The sequence below is a fragment of the Syngnathus leptorhynchus genome, chromosome 14 (genome assembly GCF_054491065.1).
Source record: "Syngnathus leptorhynchus isolate UIUO chromosome 14, UIUO_Slep, whole genome shotgun sequence".
In the NCBI taxonomy this organism is placed as follows: domain Eukaryota; kingdom Metazoa; phylum Chordata; class Actinopteri; order Syngnathiformes; family Syngnathidae; genus Syngnathus; species Syngnathus leptorhynchus.
This window is the reverse complement of record NC_141208.1, coordinates 6375065-6395148: the sequence shown is the minus strand read 5'-3', so window position 1 is coordinate 6395148 and position 20084 is coordinate 6375065. Positions and strand designations below refer to the sequence as shown.

Genomic DNA, 20084 nt, shown 5'->3' with positions numbered 1-20084 from the left:
ATTTGTCATTATAAGTCACTGGCCCAACCTAATGGTTTGATATGTCTTTCTATTCTTTATGTTATAGTAAACTGTTATTATTGGTTTATTGTGCTGTAGTAATGCTTTTGAAGCCTAGCGTCACGTGCTCCTCTTGACTCACTGCGGCAAGTTAAACCTCGATGTGACGTCATTCCATATGTTTTCCCTTCTGGAGGCGTATTTACCTGCATTAGTAGTTTACGGCAGCACCGGAACTTGCCTTTTTTTCAGGATAAACAAGAGAACATCCACAAATTTACACGCGTACATATTATAATCCCATTTATTAGACTGGGGTTTATTAATATGTTATTTGTATTTGTACTATCGAAGGCATTTGCTGTCTGTACTCTCCGACGGCCCTAACCGAAACCTTTATTTTGACAATTCACAACGGAAGCTCTGTGAGGGTGTCGTTCACTGGCGTTACATTTCTACGCAAACGGTCAGTTACTTGGACCGGAATGCGGCATTAGTAAACCAACCAACAGAAACGTAAGTACTCCCTCTAAAATACGTGACTTGTTCTTTTCACTGCAAACCGGTAATTATTCGGCGTTTTTCAACAATCGTCAAGTTGTGTTTCAATAACGGCTCGTTGGGCTAGCTGGTCAGCTAAGCTAACTACCGTCTCGAGTGCCAACTGATTCTTTTTTCCTATGCTCCCCCCACAGAGGATTGTAAACCAAATATCACTTGTTTCTTTCTTAAATGTTTATCATATTTTTACTTGACGCGTGCGTGCTGATTTTTGTTATATTTTTCTGTTCCTATCCTAATGTCACAATATGTCCAATACAAAGTTGCGAGTGACTGTCATTCTTGTGATAAATCAAAGCTGTTTTCCTCTTTTATGTTTTCCATCTTTGTAATTCTTATCACTAAGTAGAAAAGAGTTAAAATGTTAGTACAGTAGTCCCTTTAACTGAGTCATTGGCAAGGAGATGATGTAAGTAGGACTGGAATGCAGGGGGCTCTCTGACATCATCTTCAACACTGTTGTCCAAATAAGGAGGAAAGAAAGAGCATGTGATGTCAATTTGAATGTAGTTGCCTCGAGCCAACTCTTTTTTTATATGTGTGTAATCATGCCTTTTCAGTGTAACACACACTGACACGCAAAAGGAAGGCTGCTCAGCCAGCAGCATTGGTGCAGCCGACACGTCATGGCTGGCTTCAGGCAAGAGGATGTGGAGCTGCACTATGAGATGGGAGAGGAGCTGGGCAGGTATATCATAAGCAGATATCTCCGGAGGGTGGTCCTAAAACGCTTAGTGTGTGGTGGCATTACACAAAAACCACTCACACATACGCTGATTGTGTCTCGTCTCCTCAGCGGTCAGTTCGCCATCGTGCGCAAGTGCAAAGAGAAGAGTTCGGGCAACGAGTATGCCGCCAAGTTCATCAAGAAGCGCCGCCTGTCATCCAGCCGACGGGGTGTGAGCCGCGAGGAGATCGAGCGCGAGGTCAACATCCTACGCGAAATCCAGCACAGCAACATCATCACGTTGCACGATATCTTCGAGAACAAGACAGACGTCATCCTTATCTTGGAGCTGGTGTCCGGCGGCGAGCTCTTTGACTTTCTCGCCGAAAAGGAGTCGCTGAGCGAAGAGGAGGCCACGCAGTTCCTCAAGCAGATCCTGGATGGCGTGCACTACCTGCACTCCAAGCGCATCGCACACTTTGATCTCAAGGTACGGACATGAGATGCTTCATTAGGTACACCGGCAGCAACCAATCCCGTGCTTTATTACATACAGCTATCTCTTCATATTTGTATGACAATCACATAAAATATTTGCTGTTGTGTTGCCTTGTAGCCCGAGAACATCATGCTGCTGGACAAGAACGTTCCCAATCCCAGGATAAAGCTCATTGACTTCGGCATCGCCCATCAGATCAAAGCCGGCAACGAGTTCAAGAACATCTTTGGAACGCCTGAGTTTGTAGGTGGGTTTCGCTGCCCAACACCACCTCCACAACGTATTCCATTTCTTGCCGAGTGAGCGACTTTTTGTGGTCCACATCTGTTTCACATTGACGACTTGGTTCCTCTGCGCTTTGCAGCTCCAGAAATAGTCAACTACGAACCGCTGGGACTGGAGGCAGACATGTGGTAAGACAACAAACCTCTGTGCTCTGTGACTCTTCTCGACCACATACTGCAAACATTTGACATCTACGTTGCTCTTCGTGTAACATGAGACATTTTGGCAGTAGTCTGATTTTTAACCTGTTTACGATAGTTATTTTATTAGCCTATTTAAACCTACAAAACATCGCGAGTCTTCCCACGGGACATTTTCAAGCAATATTTTCTTCTTTCTGTGCAGGAGTATTGGCGTCATCACTTACATCCTGTAAGTGTCGTTTCACACAACATGTGTCAACAGCTTCACTCGGCCATCCTCAAAATTGTCATGACGTTTGCCTGCAGCTTGAGCGGCGCTTCTCCCTTCCTGGGCGAGACCAAACAGGAGACACTGACCAACATCTCGGCGGTCAACTACGACTTTGACGAGGAATACTTCAGTAACACCAGCGAGTTGGCCAAAGATTTCATACGACGCCTGCTGGTCAAAGATCCCAAGTAGCAGACTATAGCTCAATTGGTTTCTTCACATTTTTGCTGTCTTGTTCTGACTGACTTGTCATTGCAGGAAGCGAATGACCATTGACGACAGTCTTCAACATCCATGGATTAAGGTGATTTACCAGCTTCTTTCACAAAAACGGTTATCACAGATGATTGGTAAAGCGTTTTGTCCCAGCTGATACGAGATAAGATTGTGGCATGAGTTTACAAGACCGACATTGCTGCTTTGCTGTCGTCCAGGTGATCAAGCGGCGCAACGTGCGCCAGGAGGAGCGCGACCACAAGCCGGAGCGCCGGCGCCTGAAGACCACACGTCTGAAGGAGTACACCATCAAGTCCCACTCCAGCATGCCGCCCAACAACACCTACGTCAACTTCGAGCGCTTCTCGCAAGTCCTGGAGGAGATCGCGGCGGCCGAGCAGGGGCTTCGCCAGCTAGAGCGCAATCGGCGCTCGTGCCGCGACGACGTGGCAGCGCTGCTGTCCATCTATGAGGAGAAGGAGGGTTGGTACAAGGAGGAGAGCCGAGGCATCTCGGGCCAGCTGGGCGCCGTCCGCCAAGAGCTGCAGCGCACGCAAGCGCAACGCAAGAAGAGCCAGGAAGACGCCCGGGGAGCCGCACAGGCTGCCGGTGCGCTCAAGCGCAAGTTTGGACGCCTGGAGAATCGCTATGAGGCACTGGCCGAGCAGGTGGCGCATGAGGTGCGCTGGGTGGAGGAGCTGGTGCGCTCCATCGCCGCAGACAAGGACCGGCAAGAGAGCGCACCTTGAGGCTGCGCTTCAACACGTTCCTCACCTTTAATTTATTATTTTACACTTTTTTTTTTTTTTTTTTTTAAACATGCTGTCATTTTTACTCGCTCATTAAATTTTTTTGTTATTTTGTTTTTATTAACATCAGCTTGTCACAAATGAGACAGGGCGTCCATATGCAACATAAACTCTTTAGTTAGGGTAAACGGAAAAAGGAGAAACTGGAACTTCAGCAGGGAAGGTGCACGGAGCAGGGTGATGAGCGTAGAGACAAGGGCAAGGCAGGTTTGTAGTCAGTGAGAGGTCGAAGGTCAGAGCTAAAAGCGAAGCAAGCGGGAACAGCAAGAACAGGTGGCAGGCATGTGTTGTGTGTCTAAGTAGACAAATAGGCATGGGCGATGGCAGTTTGAAGAGTTAACCAACATTCCATTATTTTTTTCCTTTTTTTTTTTTTAACACATTCCATACTTTGTATAAAAAGAACAAACATATTTTTTATCCCATTGGCACTTATGATTAGAGCAGTGTTCTAAAATATTTTTTTTATTGTATATGTGTAAAGAAGCTGGCAACATTTGACAGCTTTTTTCAAATAAAACATTTTGCCTTTAAATTGTTTTTCTACAGTCTTAACACCTGGACTAATATTTACATAACTTTCTGTTCAGCCAAACAAACATCTCATATCCTGGATTCATCCCACTCGGTGACTGCAATTCACCCAATGGTCTGGGCCTTGGTTACAGTCTACTACGTAGAATACCTTCCATGGAACTACACACATTAATCCATCATCGGGATCAACCAGACATTACTTGGTGGTGTCATAAAGCAACAGTGGTCCCAGGAGATAGCCTATACCAGCATCATTATTATTATTATTATTACTTGACTTCTGTATAACAGTGAATACCAGCAGTATAACAAAATATGCCATCTTTGCTTTTATTTAATTCATTTTTACTATTAATATTATTGATCACAATGGCACCTGAGAGTATGTAGGTGACGGGAAGGTGACTGCTGTTGGTGGCTGCAGGCGTTACAAAAATAGACTGCTGAGTGCTGACAACGGCAAATGGAGGCAAGCTGCTTCTGAACATCACCAGCAAAAAAATGATTAATGAGGTGTAAAATATGGCCTGGGAGGAAAAAAAAAAACAGTATAACATTTGGAAATTTTCCCAGGAGCATTGTGGCTCTGTTGGGATATGCTGGAGGCTTGGTTTTGCATTATTAACTTGACCTTGTCTATTACTTGGTCTTGCCTTTTCCAAGAGAAAACATTTAGAGGTTTCAGTATCCAAATAACTGCAAGCAAACTTGATTGTGCACCTTTTCCCCGACTTATCTGGCCCCAAATTATATATTTTTAAAAAGCTTCACAAAATAAATAACATTATACAAGAATGTCATCAAGAGGATGCTCGATAACACCGAACCCTACTGAGCTTGAGACGTTTAATGCCATCGGGAAGTTTTGAAACCCATTTCACAACCCGTGTGTGTTGGTGTTGTGTACTTTTTTTTCTTTTAAAGTAGCACCCTTGCTTCTAACACGCAGTTTTCATCTTAATGTCGCCATTACTTCCGAGACAGAGCTCTTGAATGCAGCCACGTCCTCGGGGTATGCGTAATGTCCGATCTTAAAGACCTGTGCCTGAATCACTCCATCCACATGAAACTTCCAAGTTGGTACGCTCCAAATACCGGTAAACAGACTAAATCTGAGCGATATTTGATAGCAATTTGATATAGTTTTGAAGCAGATATGTGTTGGTTTGTGTTGAATACAATTATGTTGATATTATACATGAGTAAATATTTGTATGACGTTAACTGAATGTTTCGTCTTTCGGTTTTAAGTTATGCGCCACCCCTGCAAACATTCCAACTGTGGTGTCATCCGTGACTAGGCCTATGCAGTAGGGAGTTGTTTGGAGGACCCCGTAAGTTTTTCTTTACTTTACATGTCGCTTAATAATTTTCTACATACGCGTTTGTTTTTTAATTTTTACAATCCATTTCGCCTCGCTTTTCACGCGTGAAACCCCACTCGGCTGTAAAGATACGGCCTTCGGGGCGTGGTACACAACACCAAAAAAAGAAAGAAAAAAAAGAGCCGGAGACGGAAGGAGAGCTTCAGTAAATTCTGGCTGACCGCGGCTGAGCTTATGATGCCGACGTTGCGGGACAGCACCATGTCCCACCCCGGCGAGAATTCCCACCAAGTCCGGGTGAAAGCCTACTACAAAGGGTAAGAAAACACCACCGTTCCCGTCCTTCTTTCTCCCGCTTTCCACTACTAACGAGCTCTACTATCGCGGAAGACAGCTAACCAGACAGCTAAGCTAACGAAGCTAATAGCTAGTGTAGCCCAGTGTGGGGTAAACTTGACAGACAGGTGAAACTGTCCAGACACCCAGTGGACGAGCTGTGCTTGACATTTATCGTGTATTCTCGCATTATCGTGTGTATTTTATCTCTCCAAAACCACGACATGCGGGGTTTTAATGCAGTTCGCCGGGGTTCTGAGGCTTGTTTTTCTCTCTGACTACGGCCAAGTTGAGAGAGTTGGCTAATAAGTCGTGCTAAGAACTGTTAGCCGTCGGAGCTAATTGTCAATAGGATGTCATGGTGAGGCTCAATTTCGTTGAAATTATATCTATTGATGATTTATGGCACCAGATTAATCACGCACAACAACTAAATAAAAGGTGTTGTTAAAATACATTCGTTTGAGCCAAACCCTTTTGTTATTATTTTCTCTAAGTGACAACGGTGTTAAACCTGTGGCTCGTGGGCCATGTTTGGGCATGTAAGAGCTTTAATGGCAGTTTGGCCTCTTCTATTCCATCAGACTTTGTGGCGACGACTGGCCGCTAGCCAGATATAGGCACACAACCATTTTCGATAACGTTATCCTTTGTTATAGTGTTTCTGGAACTTTTCACATATCATGATTAATTGTCAATGTCAATGTGCGTCTAGATGCAAATATGTCACAGCGTTGCGTCACAACAGAGGATATACTCCATCACACGCAATGTCGTGGAGTTGAGCAAAACAATGGCGGGTAAAATTGGGATCGCAGGTTGTGATTGAGGAGTCAATGAACTGGATACATCTATCTCTATTTGAAAAGAGGACTTTATTTAATATTGATCGTTCTGAAAATACCACTTGCTAACCCCTATTTCACCATGCCAGTCATCTGCTGTCGCTTAAAATAAGGTGATGTGAAATCATCAGATAAGTGCGTCTAATAGGTGCGACAGTCTCACACCATCACCAGGTCTGCTCGTGATATTAATAGAAAACCTCTAATAAGGTGTTTCCCTTGTACTATTTCTTGCATTTTTGAAAAGGATCGTCACTGCGGCGATGTTTCCAACCCCCTCCTTGCGATTGGAGCGCGACTTGAAAAACGTGTCTTACGGGTTGGGCTCTCCATACGTCAGCTGATATTCTTTGCTGCTGTGGCGACACGCCTCAGAAAGGCTTTTCATTTGTGTCTTTGTTAAGTGATGTTTCAAGCAAGTATCCCAAGCATGCTGCTCAGGAATGTCAGCTATGCCAACCCAAAAGAGGAAATGGTGCCAAATTTCATACCGGATGTCCATGGCTGATTGAGCAAGGATCATTGAAGCTCACCTTTGACCAACTCAATTAGTTTAATTTTTTTCTAATCAACATTTGATAATGACCCTCAGTGTCCTTCCATCTTCACACAGCTTGACAATTCTTTTTGTCCACCCATACTCTGGTTTTCGTATTGGTTTCACTTCTACGTCATTGAAATGTCATCTTCCCCTCCCTAAGCAGGAGTTGGTGTTTTTGAAGAGTGGCGAGCTGCCGCTTTTCATTCTGGGTTTGGACGCAGCACCTTCTGCTGCTCCGCCGCTACAATTTCAACCTATATTTGGTTCTATCCTAGGCTGGGTATTCATCGTTCGTGTGCTCATTCTTCACCAATGACATCAGCAGACTGGTGTCGGCCTGTGGCAGTCTCGCTTCTTGGCAAACATTTCTTCTTTACCCTAACTCATCACATCTTACATTTTGAAGTTACATAAAGCTTTTTGTTGTGTGCCTGTCAAAAGCGACTCGCTCAAGGCTTCTACTTCAGCTTGAGGCTTGCTGTGTTAGGCATGTTGTCGGGCAGGAAAGAGCGGGATTATGTGGAGGTATTTTCTCTCCCTTTTGGGGGGAGTTGTTCGTCTGTTGTGAGGAATCCGACCGACGCTTCTGGTTGAACTTTGCAAATGAGGCCTGTACTGATTAATTTGAGGGGGAGGAAGCATCGTGGCAAACTTTGATCATTTCAAGGACTCGCTGTGATAGTGCGTGGGTGTCACAGTGGGCGTTACCTACTGTACGTGTGGTGGTCCTGACAGTGAAGATGAATGTTCCAAGGTGCGCACGGAAGCCCAGGGAGCCACTCTGACCCTTCCTCATGCTTGAGAACTCACCAGTGACGAATGGCTTCACTGCGGGCAGATGGGACCGCCGAGTCCGACTTAGACGCCAGAGGCACGGGTTAGAACACCCCCCAGCACCGCAACTCTTGTTTAATTTGAGTGTACGGTAGGGAAGAATGCCACGTCCGTACATCATAATGCCACAGAAGCCGTCGATGAGCACTTGGACTTCATGAATCACTCCACATACTGTCTAGTTTTGATTTGATTTTTACACGCTCTTTTTATTTTATAGACTTACACAGGGAGTCTTTGGTTTACGACTATACAGATATATAGTTCATATAATGCATTCGCATGTATTAATTTCTATGCATAGAATGTCTCCTTTGTTTATGCCAGCGGAATGTAAACTAGTCACAGACTCTTCCACTAGATGGCAGAAGGTACAATTAACCTTAACTGTTGCCATTCATACAACAGAAAACCACTTTGTCTTCAACTCAACGGAATTCACTCTTAGTATTGAGGCAAGGCGACCGTTTTTGCCGTCTGCTGTGTATATTTTTCTGACATTTTTGTGTTTAGTGCTGCACCGGGAAATCAATGGAAAATATGTCCTATAAAGATTGAGGTACACTGGCACACAACGCGATGGCTTGATATTGCCAAACTCATCAAACATGATAGGTGTGGCACGGCGGCGAAGAACACGCTTCGCTATTAACCAAATTGATAGAGCAAGTAGGAATCAAAGGATGCACGCAATTGGGGGGGGATCTTGTTCAGACCACTCAAGCAAAGCCTATAATTTGCCACCAAATTCTCCTTTCCCATGACTGCTTGTCACGATTTGGGTTACAGAGTGACACGTTTTGAAAATGAGCTTTAACTATGTCAGTGGACACCCACGTCTCAGATCCAGTCAAACGCAACGGATTCAACATGACCCGCTGCCGTCTGTAGGGAGGATGTCGCTGCCATGTTGGTCCTACAGGAGGGATCAGAGTGTGGAATTGGAAATGGCAGCCTGCTCCCACCCCCTCCTCCTCATAGGCAATGATTAACACCACCAGACTGGAGGATGCAGGGTTAGAAAATAACGGCAGGTTGGGAGGCGGAGTCGGCAACATGCCACTGATGCACAGACAGATCCTCCACAATGGTGCCATTCTTACGGTCTTTTTTTTTTCTTCCTTTTTTTTGTGCCTCCGGCCCTCTGTCATTGCGTGTGACGCTGTCCCTGTTTTTTAGCACTTCGAGTTGAGTGGCACATCGTGTAGACTACAATGCTCTCTCCTATTCCAATAAAAAAAACATAACAAAACAGGATTTATAGTCATTAGCTATTGGGAAATTACTAAGTTTCCCGAACGTACCGTATTACGTTGCGTGCTAAAATGCTAGCTGCCAAAGTGAAGTTGCACAATGCCGTTTTCTCGTAAGTGACTTGTAATTTGGATCCAAGGAATGCTAAGTTTAAACAAGTTTTTATTATTTTGTTTGTCAAATGGTTGTAATCACATAACAATTCAGTGGTATTTATTTGCACGGGGCCAAACCCAGCATACTTCAACTTGACTACTGTCGACCTTGAACCTGCGGTTTGTTGTGTCCTTGTTTACCTTGGGGGTCATTTATTCTTTGTCACCCTGCCATAAAACTTCCAAGTTAATGAAGAACCACAGGCTGCATTTTGTAGGATGCTTGTAAAAGCCTTGTCCTTGTACATTACTCTCGGCCCTGCAGGGAGCCCTCACCCGACTCCACTTTTTTTCTAATGAATGTCCATGTTTTAAACAATTCCCTTCCCGACCTCGCATGTTGAGGGGCTTGCTAGAGCGTAAAATCTTCTGGCTACCATCTCCCGGGTTGTAAACCCCAACATGATCAGTCGCTGGGGGCGAGCATGAGACAAGGCCATGAAATGAGGGAAAGACCATTCCCCTTCACAGAGGTAAACGATCTTGGTCACCTCTATTACCTTGGTTTTGCCTCGTGCGTGTTTGATCTACTCAAGTCCAAGTGATGGCAGGTGGCTTGTTGGGGTGATGTATCGCTTTTTTTGGAGTCTTTTTTTTCTTCTTCTCCTCAACATCAAGTAATGATGTTTTGTTAATAAAAATATATCACAATGCTCAATTGATGTGTTTTATCTTGTAAAGGCTGCGTTCTTAACAGCAGTGTTCTCCGCAGGGACATCATGATCACCCACTTCGAGCCGTCCATCTCATATGAAGGCCTGTACGGCGAAGTGCGAGATATGTGCTCCATGGACAATGACCAGCTCTTCACCATGAAGTGGATTGACGAGGAAGGTGTGTGTTCAACTCATGGTGACAATTATTACAAATTCACACTTGCATATTAGGCTTGTACACCTCTGGTCTATCGCTGATACAAAACTCGATGCAGTACATAAGCAGCATACATACATATTTTTGAAAGAGACAAACTTTTGACAGTACATTTATGACAGGATAGCACTGGATGTTGTAGTACCACTTGTCACTTATTTAGCCAGGCAGAGACGGACGGGGTCGCAGGCGAAACAAAGATGTCGGATCTCTCCTCTCAGCCCGAAGGTCACCATGACAAAACCAATTAGACTCAGCCGCCATATATAATCAGCGCAGTCATTAGCCTGTCTGAGGAAGAAAAGCTGCTTGATGCTCGTAATGAAGTACTACAGCATCTCTCCTGGCATCCACGGAGCACGCGGGAGGTTGTCATCCTTGACATAATGAGTACAATGTTTACTTCATTTGTTAACAAAAACACACACGTACACAAAACATAACAGGCACATGTGTGTGTGTGCGCGTGGGTACAATTTTAAATACCGTACAGAAAATCAGAAATGTAATGCAACAGAAAAACTAAAGTGATAACAATGCTGAAATATATATTAATGACATAACATCTGGATTCTCATACAGGTGACCCGTGCACTGTATCTTCTCAGCTGGAGCTGGAAGAAGCACTGCGCCTCTATGAACTCAACAAGGATTCTGAGCTCATCATTCACGGTGAGCCTCCCCCCAGCCTTTTATTTCCCTGAACACACTTTCCTGGCAAAACACCTTTTACTCATGGCGCAAGCTGTTTAGATCGTGCAAAGTTCAATTGCGTCAAGATAAAAAGGAGGCAAATTATGGAGAAAACCTTAGCTGAGTTGATTGTTGTTGCGCATATTTTCTTAGAAATTTTACTTACTCGGAGATGAGAATTTTCCACGGATCCGCGGATGTCCGTCAAAAGTGTCATTTTCTTGAATCGTTTAAACCCGTTGAAAAAATGTTGTTTATATATGGGTAGTAGGGAAGCGGCTCTATCATATATCTGATATATATATATATATATATATATATATATATATATATATATATATATATATATATATATATATATATATATATATATATTGCATATATCATATATTTTAGAGGCTCTATCATTTGTCTCGTCCATATGCTTTCTCTTTTATTTTCTACAATATTTGTGTGAGCATTATCGCTCACAGCAAGGTGGGGGAGGAATATCGAGCATATGTTTGCTGATGCACCAAAGTGTGAACAAGACCGCTTTCCTGCTCCTGACATGCGTGTGCGAGCCCGCTGGCTATTTAGCAGATATTCTTAGTCACTCCTACAAACGATCATCGTGAATGCGGAGGTTGTGATGGGCGTACGCGTGACCAACGTTTGATTGACAGGCCTCTGGAAGGGTGTGTGTGTGTGGGGGGGGGTCATGTTTGAATTAGAGGTGAGGAATGGGTTCACAAGTGCAAGAGAAGGTGGTGGAAGAAGAGCAGACACGGCAGGAGGGAGCGCCCGGTCCCCCGGTAACGAGCTTCTGGGCCGCAGCCCACGCCTGGCTTCTGACTCGTTCTGCCTCGTCTCAAGCTCTTTGTCTCGCACGTAGCAGCCCACAAATACACACATTTGTCAGCTTGGCTCAGGTCATCCCTGCGCGTCGCAAAACCAGCATGTAGCGCACTGATGACGTTTCAGAGGCTCAAATCCACATTTTAGCTGCGTGTGGTCTTCTGCGATGCGATGTTCAACATTCTTAAGTCAGAGGAGCATTCAAAACAGTCCCCCAAGGTACAACGTCTACATCGGGATACACGTAGACGGTGTAGCTTAGTTCTTGGCTTTGATGTAGTGTGTCAGATAGTAGTCCAGAAGACTGCCTAGATTACCTTGCGTTACCAAGACAACCAGGATCAGCACAAGCAGACAAGCTGGGAAATGGGCAACTAACAAAAGATTTACTTGGTTGTTTAATTTCACACTTGATGGGTGGACAGGCACTCCAGAGACCCACCCGCCAATTTAAGAACTCCTTTTCCAATAAGCGATCCCATTTAAGTTGATGAAAATCTTTCGACCTGAAATAATGTTGTTGTTCTCCCCTCCAACAGTGTTCCCATGTATACCAGAGAAACCTGGCATGCCATGTCCTGGAGAAGACAGTAAGTTCATTTTTGTTTTTGTTTTTACTTTGCATGACATGAAATCAAATTGCTAGCAACCAATCAACCAGTTGCTGTCTCCCACAGAATCCATATATCGGCGGGGAGCGCGGCGCTGGAGGAAGCTCTATTTTGCTAGTGGCCACGCCTTTCAGGCTAAACGCTTCAACAGGGTGCGACATGACATTGAATGCTCTGATTTCATGTTTTCAAGTGCATGGCTATCTTTGGTTCAACACCTGATTTTATTTTTTTCTTAAGATTTGACCTTCCACTGTCACAATTCTCAAAGCTTCCTAGAAAGGAAATCAAGCAGCAGGTCTTGTGTTTAATTTGAAAACATCATGCCAATTTGTTACTCTCACTTTTGTGAACAGAGAGCACATTGCGCCATCTGCACAGACCGCATCTGGGGTCTCGGCCGACAGGGCTACAAGTGCATCAATTGCAAACTGCTGGTGCACAAAAAATGCCACAAGATGGTCACGGTGGAATGCGGCCGGCCCATGATACAGGTGATGTGGCCTCCATTTTCTTTTTATTTGTCGGCATCCACGACACTCAATGTTGAGACTTGCATTTTTTTTTTAGGAGCCAATTATGCCGGGTCAACCACCCAGCAGTCAGTTAGACCCAACGGAACAGTCAGGTAATGATGCGCATTAAAAAAAAAAAAACACTAGTAACATTTATAAAGGTTTTAATGGCAATAAATGATTCTCATATTAATGCTTCAGTTCAGTGGCATATTCAGGACTGTATTTTCACAATTTATTTTCAAATCTCATTTGTTTAGCTGTAAGCTACAGTTTTACGATTACAATTTTGGGAGACCAAATGCAAAAGGGTTGGATTGCAAAACTGGAGCATGCATTTTTTTCCCCTACGTATATGGAAACGATTCAGGCCTAGCAGAGCTGCTAACAAAGTGACAAAACGTGACTGTCTCTCACCTACTTTCTCTCCTTCCTTTTTTCTTGCCTCCTCTCCCCTCTTCTCCTCCTGCTGCCTGTCTGACACCCCCCACCCGTTCTCTCTCCCCCCCTCCTTTTCTCGCTCTCACACACTCTCTCTTGCAGGCCCCCAGAATAAAGACTCCAGAGAAAGCTTGACTTACGATGGAGAGGAGAAAGAGGTAAGCTTTTTAAGTTGGGAAAAAAAAAATATCCATGTATGACTCCCACCCTATCAACCGCTAGCATAATTGTCCAATTGTTTGCTTTAATGCCTTTTAAAATAAAAACATCCAAATTGCCACTTGGGTGCAGTATTGAAACATTCTCCCCAAAAGTAAATAATGTACCGTCACGTCTTGGCAATATGAAAGACTCTACTCCACTAAGAACCCCGGCATCTCTCCTCCGACCAGGCACGGAACAGCCGAGACACGGGGAAGTCGCCCTCCAGCCTCGGCTTGGCCGACTTTGACCTGCTGCGGGTGATCGGCCGAGGCAGCTACGCCAAAGTGCTGCTCGTGCAGTTGAAGAAGACTGAGCGCATCTACGCCATGAAGGTGGTCAAGAAGGAGCTGGTCAACGATGATGAGGTGAGCCACAGCGAGCATCAGCTAGCCTCGATGTCAAAATACGTTATGATCATAACGCATATCATGTAAATCCAGCCTTGAGAAGAAAAAAGCAAAGTCTGTGTGCAGTAATGCCGCCAAGACAAAGGCTTCGTCTAATTAGATGTGAGACCATGTTAAGAGTAGTGAATGCAATTAGCACAACCTGTGGGCACTGTTATTTATAGCTCCAACATCCCATCTCAGTCATCTCGTCAAATACTCTGAACCCATCTGTACCTCCAAGAAGGTGTGGATTAACCACAGTGTTTTTGAGAATCAATCGGTGGCGTACGCTGCCCGAGAAGCAAGTAGTTAGCCTTGATTCAACGCAATTAGCAGCGTGTCCAAGACGAACGATGGGCTGCCGTCGCCCACAGGAGTCGATGGTGTTCGTCGCTTCTTTGATGCTTCAACACAATGACCTCTCAATGGCATGTCGGTGGCGCCCTCCCCTCCCCCCCCTTATAGGACATCGATTGGGTCCAGACAGAAAAACATGTTTTTGAGCAAGCGTCCAATCATCCCTTCCTGGTGGGCCTGCACTCCTGCTTCCAGACAGAAAGCAGGTAGGAGACACTTTGTAACGGCGACCTGTATTTTTAAAAAGCAAGTGGCAATTTGGAGAGGACAAGCTATCATTCCAAAATCAGGTCACCCCTCCCACCACTCTCAGCCACTTGGCGGGGGCAACGTGTTAATTTCCTATTTGACAATTGCTCCAATTCGCGGTCATGTAACTTTGAGCTTTGGTAAATATTTCCTCTCCAGACTCTTCTTTGTTATTGAATATGTGAATGGCGGCGACCTCATGTTCCACATGCAGAGACAACGGAAGCTTCCAGAAGAGCACGCCAGGTAGGCGTTTGGTGGCCTTCCACCGTTTTGTGGGTTTAGGGTTGAATGTTTTTTCTTCCCACCCTCAGATTCTATTCTGCTGAAATCAGTCTGGCACTCAACTACCTTCACGAGCGGGGCATCATCTACAGAGATCTCAAACTCGACAACGTGCTGCTCGACTCTGAGGGACACATCAAACTCACAGACTACGGCATGTGCAAGGTGCGTGTGTGTTTTTATGTGCGAGCACGCTCGTGGCTGTGAACTTTAGCGTGCATGTCCGTGTGAGCGTCTGTGCTCAAGCACATTCAAAAGCAAAATGAGCCGCTGTCATATTTGTTCCTATGTTTTGTTTCAGGAGGGCTTGAGACCCGGCGATACGACGAGCACTTTCTGCGGCACCCCCAACTACATCGCTCCCGAAATACTCAGAGGAGAAGATTACGGTGAAAACAACAACACACTGCCATCAACACAGTTTCAGTTTTCCAATGAACCTTTTTGGCATGTTGTTGTCAAAATACAGAAGTATTACTGCTAACTAAACAAACATAACCGACAAAGAAACTGGATTAACCCAAAGCTAAAAACAAGTTTGTCATCTGAACGTGGGCGCGATAACTATTCTTCATTATTTTCCAATTTAAAAAAAATAGTCAAAGTAAATTAAAGAAACTAAAAATACCAGTTTCTGCATGACTACAGTGTCACTACCGTACAAATAGTTGAGTGGTATCATAGCAACAAGACCTTGCTTGCTCAAGTGCTTTCATTTTGTATACATGCCACATTTTTTTTGCTTTAATTAATAGTGTCAGTCCTGCTAGATGTTTTTACGAAAACTTTTTAAAATTCAATTCAAAAAGGTCAGCATACACACAAAACTTAGTCTTGAGTACCTTGTTGGTGCAAATAGTTCACAAGGGTTTTAATTAACTGCAAATAAATAACAATAAATAAATAACAAACGTTTGTTTTTACTACATCATATTGTCCCATATGCACAGGACAACCAATTTAACTCCCACTACTCAAAATAGAAATAAAATAGATCCCACCCCAAATGATCGTCCAAGAAATATACTTTAACACAAAATATTTAAAATCACTTGCATAGGTCATAGTATGTGTAAAAAAAAAAAACATAAATTGGAGTTGTACCCTGCTTGACAGGTGTTCACGGTCCTCCAGGGGTTGCGAGCAGCACAGCTCGGGAATCCCTGCTCTAATCCAAGCTTTCAGCAAGGTTTAAGTAAGCCATTTTGATGCATTACTACTCGTAGGTGCAGTCAGTGAGAACACATTTACAGTATGATCGTTTCCTCACTGGACAGGTTGCCATAGTAACAGTGGGTTCAAGTATTGGAAGGATTACAAGTAAACCGGAGTGTCAGAAGACTGATCTGAAGCGCCGCTTCTAATTTGTGCGCAGGCTTCAGCGTGGACTGGTGGGCACTTGGCGTGCTGATGTTCGAGATGATGGCAGGCCGGTCGCCCTTCGACATTGTGGGAAGCTCCGACAATCCCGACCAGAACACAGAAGACTACCTCTTCCAAGGTAATGGAAAGCCAGCGTTTTAGGGTAAAAGGAAAGTCCACATTCGTGTGATGTCAAAATTCTTTAAATGAACATATTAGCTCATACCCATGACCTAGAAGCTAAGATGGGTGAAGATCCAAAGCCACTTTCAAGCAGATTGTAAATTGAGAAAATGTCACGTCTCAGTGTTAAGACACCTGCTGAACTCTCATCCCTGTTTTTTTTGTTGTTTTTTTTGTGTGCATCTCAGTCATATTGGAAAAACAGATCCGAATTCCCCGCTCACTGTCGGTCAAAGCTGCCAGCGTCCTTAAGGGATTCCTCAACAAGGTAAGGCAGTGCACCGAAAGATCTTCTGACCTTTTGTCTCGCATTACACTGATTCTTTCCTGCTCGCTTCTCGCAGCCAGTTAGAAATATACATTTTATCCTAACACAAACATCGCAGCTTTTCACCTCATTGCCGTTTTGTTATTTCTCTCGCTCACACTTCTGTCTGTCTCTCACCTTCCCACCCGGTCCGTCTATTCCAGGATCCCAAGGAGCGTCTAGGCTGCCACCCTCAAACAGGCTTTGCTGACATCATGGGCCATCCCTTCTTCAGAAACGTCGACTGGGACCTTGTGAGTCTTTTTCCTTGTTGCGATTTACTCAAAGGAAGTAGGGTGGTCATCGCCCCACTTGCCATCAACAACTACTCGCGCATATTACAACATTTGCAACCCCCTTTTTGCTTTTCAGCGTTTTTAAATGCCATTATGTAAACGTCAGCTTAAGCAGAACATTTTCCATTTAGATCGCTCATTTCGACAACATCAGCCAGAGCCATAGTGACAGTTGAAATCACGCACGGATAGAAAAAGGATGTCAAATAGAGATTTTTTTTTTTTCTCCCGAGTAAACAGTTTTTCAAATGCTAATTTTTAGAAAATGAAGACTGTCACGTATAAAATACTGATAGTGGAACACCAGGGCTTGACTGTTGGTGTCAAGATAATGAGCTTGATAACGCTTGGCTGGAGAGGTTTGCGCTTGACTCGGATCAGTTAAAAAAAACAACTCACTCCCTCTATTAAAAATGCATCTTTTTCCTCATGTATCGATGACTGCTTTGCAATTCATCACCCCCGATGATCGTCAAAAGGAAACAAAGCGTGCCGGATGATAAATAGTTGCAAAGCAATCTGTGTATTGATCGCGGTGAGGAAGAGAGACTTGGACAACGCGTGCCACAGAGAGAAGACAAAGAAAAAGTCAGCAGCAACAGTGACGAGCAGAGACGATCACAAAGCGGGAAAGCTGAGCAAGGAAATAGTCTCAACCACAAAAGACAATCTGAACCACGCCCTCTTATTTTTATCAGTTTTTTTTAAGAATCACGTGGACTTTTTTTTAGGTTCTCCGAAAACGACTGACAGGAATCTTATCTCGAGTCAGACGCAAACTAAAAAATAGTTCAGTCTTGTTTTACCGAGCTTCCTGTTCCCGAGTCATAATGACGACTAAAAGTCTCATATTTCTTAGGGAGTGACATTCCTGTGTTGTGACAGCATAGCGGTGAAATGAAATGTGTTCTTTCATGTCTTTCATCAAGCCAGTTAACACCTATAACATAGAAATAATTGATTTTGGAATTATATTTACATCAATTTGGTTCTATGTGGACTTCATTTTCTTTTTTTTCTTTTTTTTTGCATTCTTTTTTTATGAAAATAATTACCTCTTCCCTCATTGTTATCTAGTTAAAAGCTGTAAAATCAAAGCAAATTTTAAACAAATGCATTCTGCCATAATTGAAGTAATTGTAATGACCTTCGTGAGGGCAGGCTTTGACGTCAGCTGGCAGACAGACATGTGACCCAAGCTAGCTGACAACCTATCATATGACCTTCCTGTCTACTCATCCCTGTTTTGGTCTGGCAACCACGGGGCTAACCAGCTGGTCAACTTATGTGTCTGCAGGATTCAGGTTACGGTGCACAACACCCCCCCCCTTTCCCAATAAACTCTTCACCTCTTCAAGAGAAATCCGTTTGCCCTGCGGTGCGCCTCATGGCCTGTAGGGGGAGCTCCTTCTGTCATGAACTAATTCACCTTACCGTTGCCTATTGTGAAATTTCGGTTGAAACGAAAACACGTTACAAATGAACCAGTTACCAGATTATTTTCTGCCATTTAAAACAGAAATAGACCCCTAGAATCTGCGATTAGCCAAATTACTGGATTTACCGCAAATTTCAAAGTCACCCCTGTTATATGTAATTGTGATTACAGCTGGAGCAAAAGCAAGTGGTTCCTCCCTTTAAGCCCAACATCTCAGGTGAATTCGGCCTGGACAACTTTGACGCACAGTTCACCAACGAGCCCATCCAGCTGACGCCTGACGACGAGTAAGATTCGCTGATCGGTGAAATGAAGTCCCTCTTTGAATGAATCAATTCACCCATGGATTGTCCTTTGTTGTTGTTGTGCGCAGCGATGTGGTGAAGAAGATCGATCAGTCCGAGTTTGAGGGCTTCGAGTACATCAACCCGTTGCTGATGTCTGCTGAGGAGTGTGTGTGAAGGGAGTTACATTCGCACACACACAAACACACACTTAGATACACACGTGCCAGTGTCTTCACGCTGCGTTGTTACGAGGCGACCCGACGACATCATCGTTCATAGTTTTTGTTGTTGCCAAAAGCAGTTTCACGTTCTGCCATTTTTGACCACTTGTCCTTAAGTCTTCTTTTTAAGAATTATTTTTATATGTTCTCTATATAAATATACAAATGTAAAAATATTAAACTGCACTGATATCTTTGTATCATCGGGGGCCTCTCTACCAAGTTCTTCCAAGGTACTTGCTGTACACGGACTCATTTTAATTGTATATACGTACAAAACTGCTGTCGATTAACATTAGCCCCCTTTGTATTTTTTAGCTCGTTCATCACGCCTCTTTCTCAAAACTCTAAATATGAAAAACTATATATATTTTTTTATTTAACTACAGACGTGTGTTGTCCGTGTGCAGCCTGAGGATCAGAACTGGAGTTGAGTCAGCTAAAATACTGTGAACAAACGTAGCGCATTAGCCAGACTTCCAACAGTCACACACGACCAAAAAAGAAAAAAACATATTTCTGGTACATGTACATCTAAAAAAAAAATTAAAAAAATGAGTGTATCTTCTCAAATAGTGGCTGTTTGCCACCTAGAAAATAAATATAAATAAGCACTTACCACCAAAAACAGTCTTATCTAAAGAATGTGGAATTTTACCACAGTAATAATGAGATTCTGTCAAGAATTAAACAAAAATTAGGGAATTTTAAAATCATTGACTAACACTGTTGCGAACCACCGACCGAGGCACGTAAACAAAGTCTTAAAATTGAAGTTTTGTGTGTGCTTGTTTAGTACATCGCCTCGGTTCTCTGGATGGATGTCATGATTTTTTTTTTTTTTAGCTCCCATTTAACTTGACATAGTTTCTACTTGACATTTAAGGCCACTATTTTGTGAAATACGCAAATATCCCATCATGGGTTGGTCTGTTTGTGACCCCCTCGTCTTATTTCTTCATTCCATGTAAAAGATCAACAGGTTGAAGCACAGTTGAGGCTTTAGAACTGTTCTATTTTCTTACAACACACAATCTGTAGATTATTTTCTGAATGATTCCACTAATTTAAAACACTAAGCGAAATCCTGTGAGAAACATATTCTGTTACCTTTGTTTATTTTTATTTTTTTTTATCGTTACTACTTTTTGTTATTTGTAATCATCGGATTGAGTATAAAATGTTACTGGGTGTGTTTTGGAAAGCACCCACAGAACTCTGTTGACATTTTATTATTATTGTGCAAAAGGAAAACCGT

At 43.6% G+C, this 20084-nt stretch overlaps 2 protein-coding genes across 2 annotated transcripts; both read left to right on the top strand.

Annotated features, from left to right (window-relative positions):
* The first annotated feature begins 233 nt into the window (after window positions 1-233).
* On the top strand, window positions 234-4023 carry dapk3 (death-associated protein kinase 3). The gene is made up of 9 exons (XM_085930177.1): window positions 234-516; window positions 1122-1249; window positions 1358-1718; window positions 1845-1974; window positions 2092-2140; window positions 2358-2384; window positions 2462-2614; window positions 2685-2730; window positions 2861-4023. The coding sequence occupies exons 2-9, from the start codon at window positions 1188-1190 to the stop codon at window positions 3389-3391; spliced, it is 1359 nt and encodes a 452-aa protein (XP_085786303.1). The 5' UTR covers window positions 234-516; window positions 1122-1187; the 3' UTR covers window positions 3392-4023.
* Window positions 4024-5002: 979 nt separating this feature from the next.
* prkci (protein kinase C, iota) lies at window positions 5003-19026 on the top strand. Its single transcript, XM_085930062.1, has 20 exons — window positions 5003-5085; window positions 5240-5322; window positions 5442-5630; window positions 9991-10112; window positions 10734-10823; window positions 12221-12271; window positions 12359-12444; window positions 12649-12786; window positions 12863-12920; window positions 13351-13406; window positions 13641-13817; window positions 14307-14404; window positions 14607-14693; window positions 14762-14897; window positions 15034-15121; window positions 16108-16233; window positions 16466-16545; window positions 16749-16838; window positions 18490-18605; window positions 18692-19026. The coding sequence occupies exons 3-20, from the start codon at window positions 5548-5550 to the stop codon at window positions 18777-18779; spliced, it is 1770 nt and encodes a 589-aa protein (XP_085786188.1). The 5' UTR covers window positions 5003-5085; window positions 5240-5322; window positions 5442-5547; the 3' UTR covers window positions 18780-19026.
* The last annotated feature ends 1058 nt before the right edge of the window (window positions 19027-20084 follow it).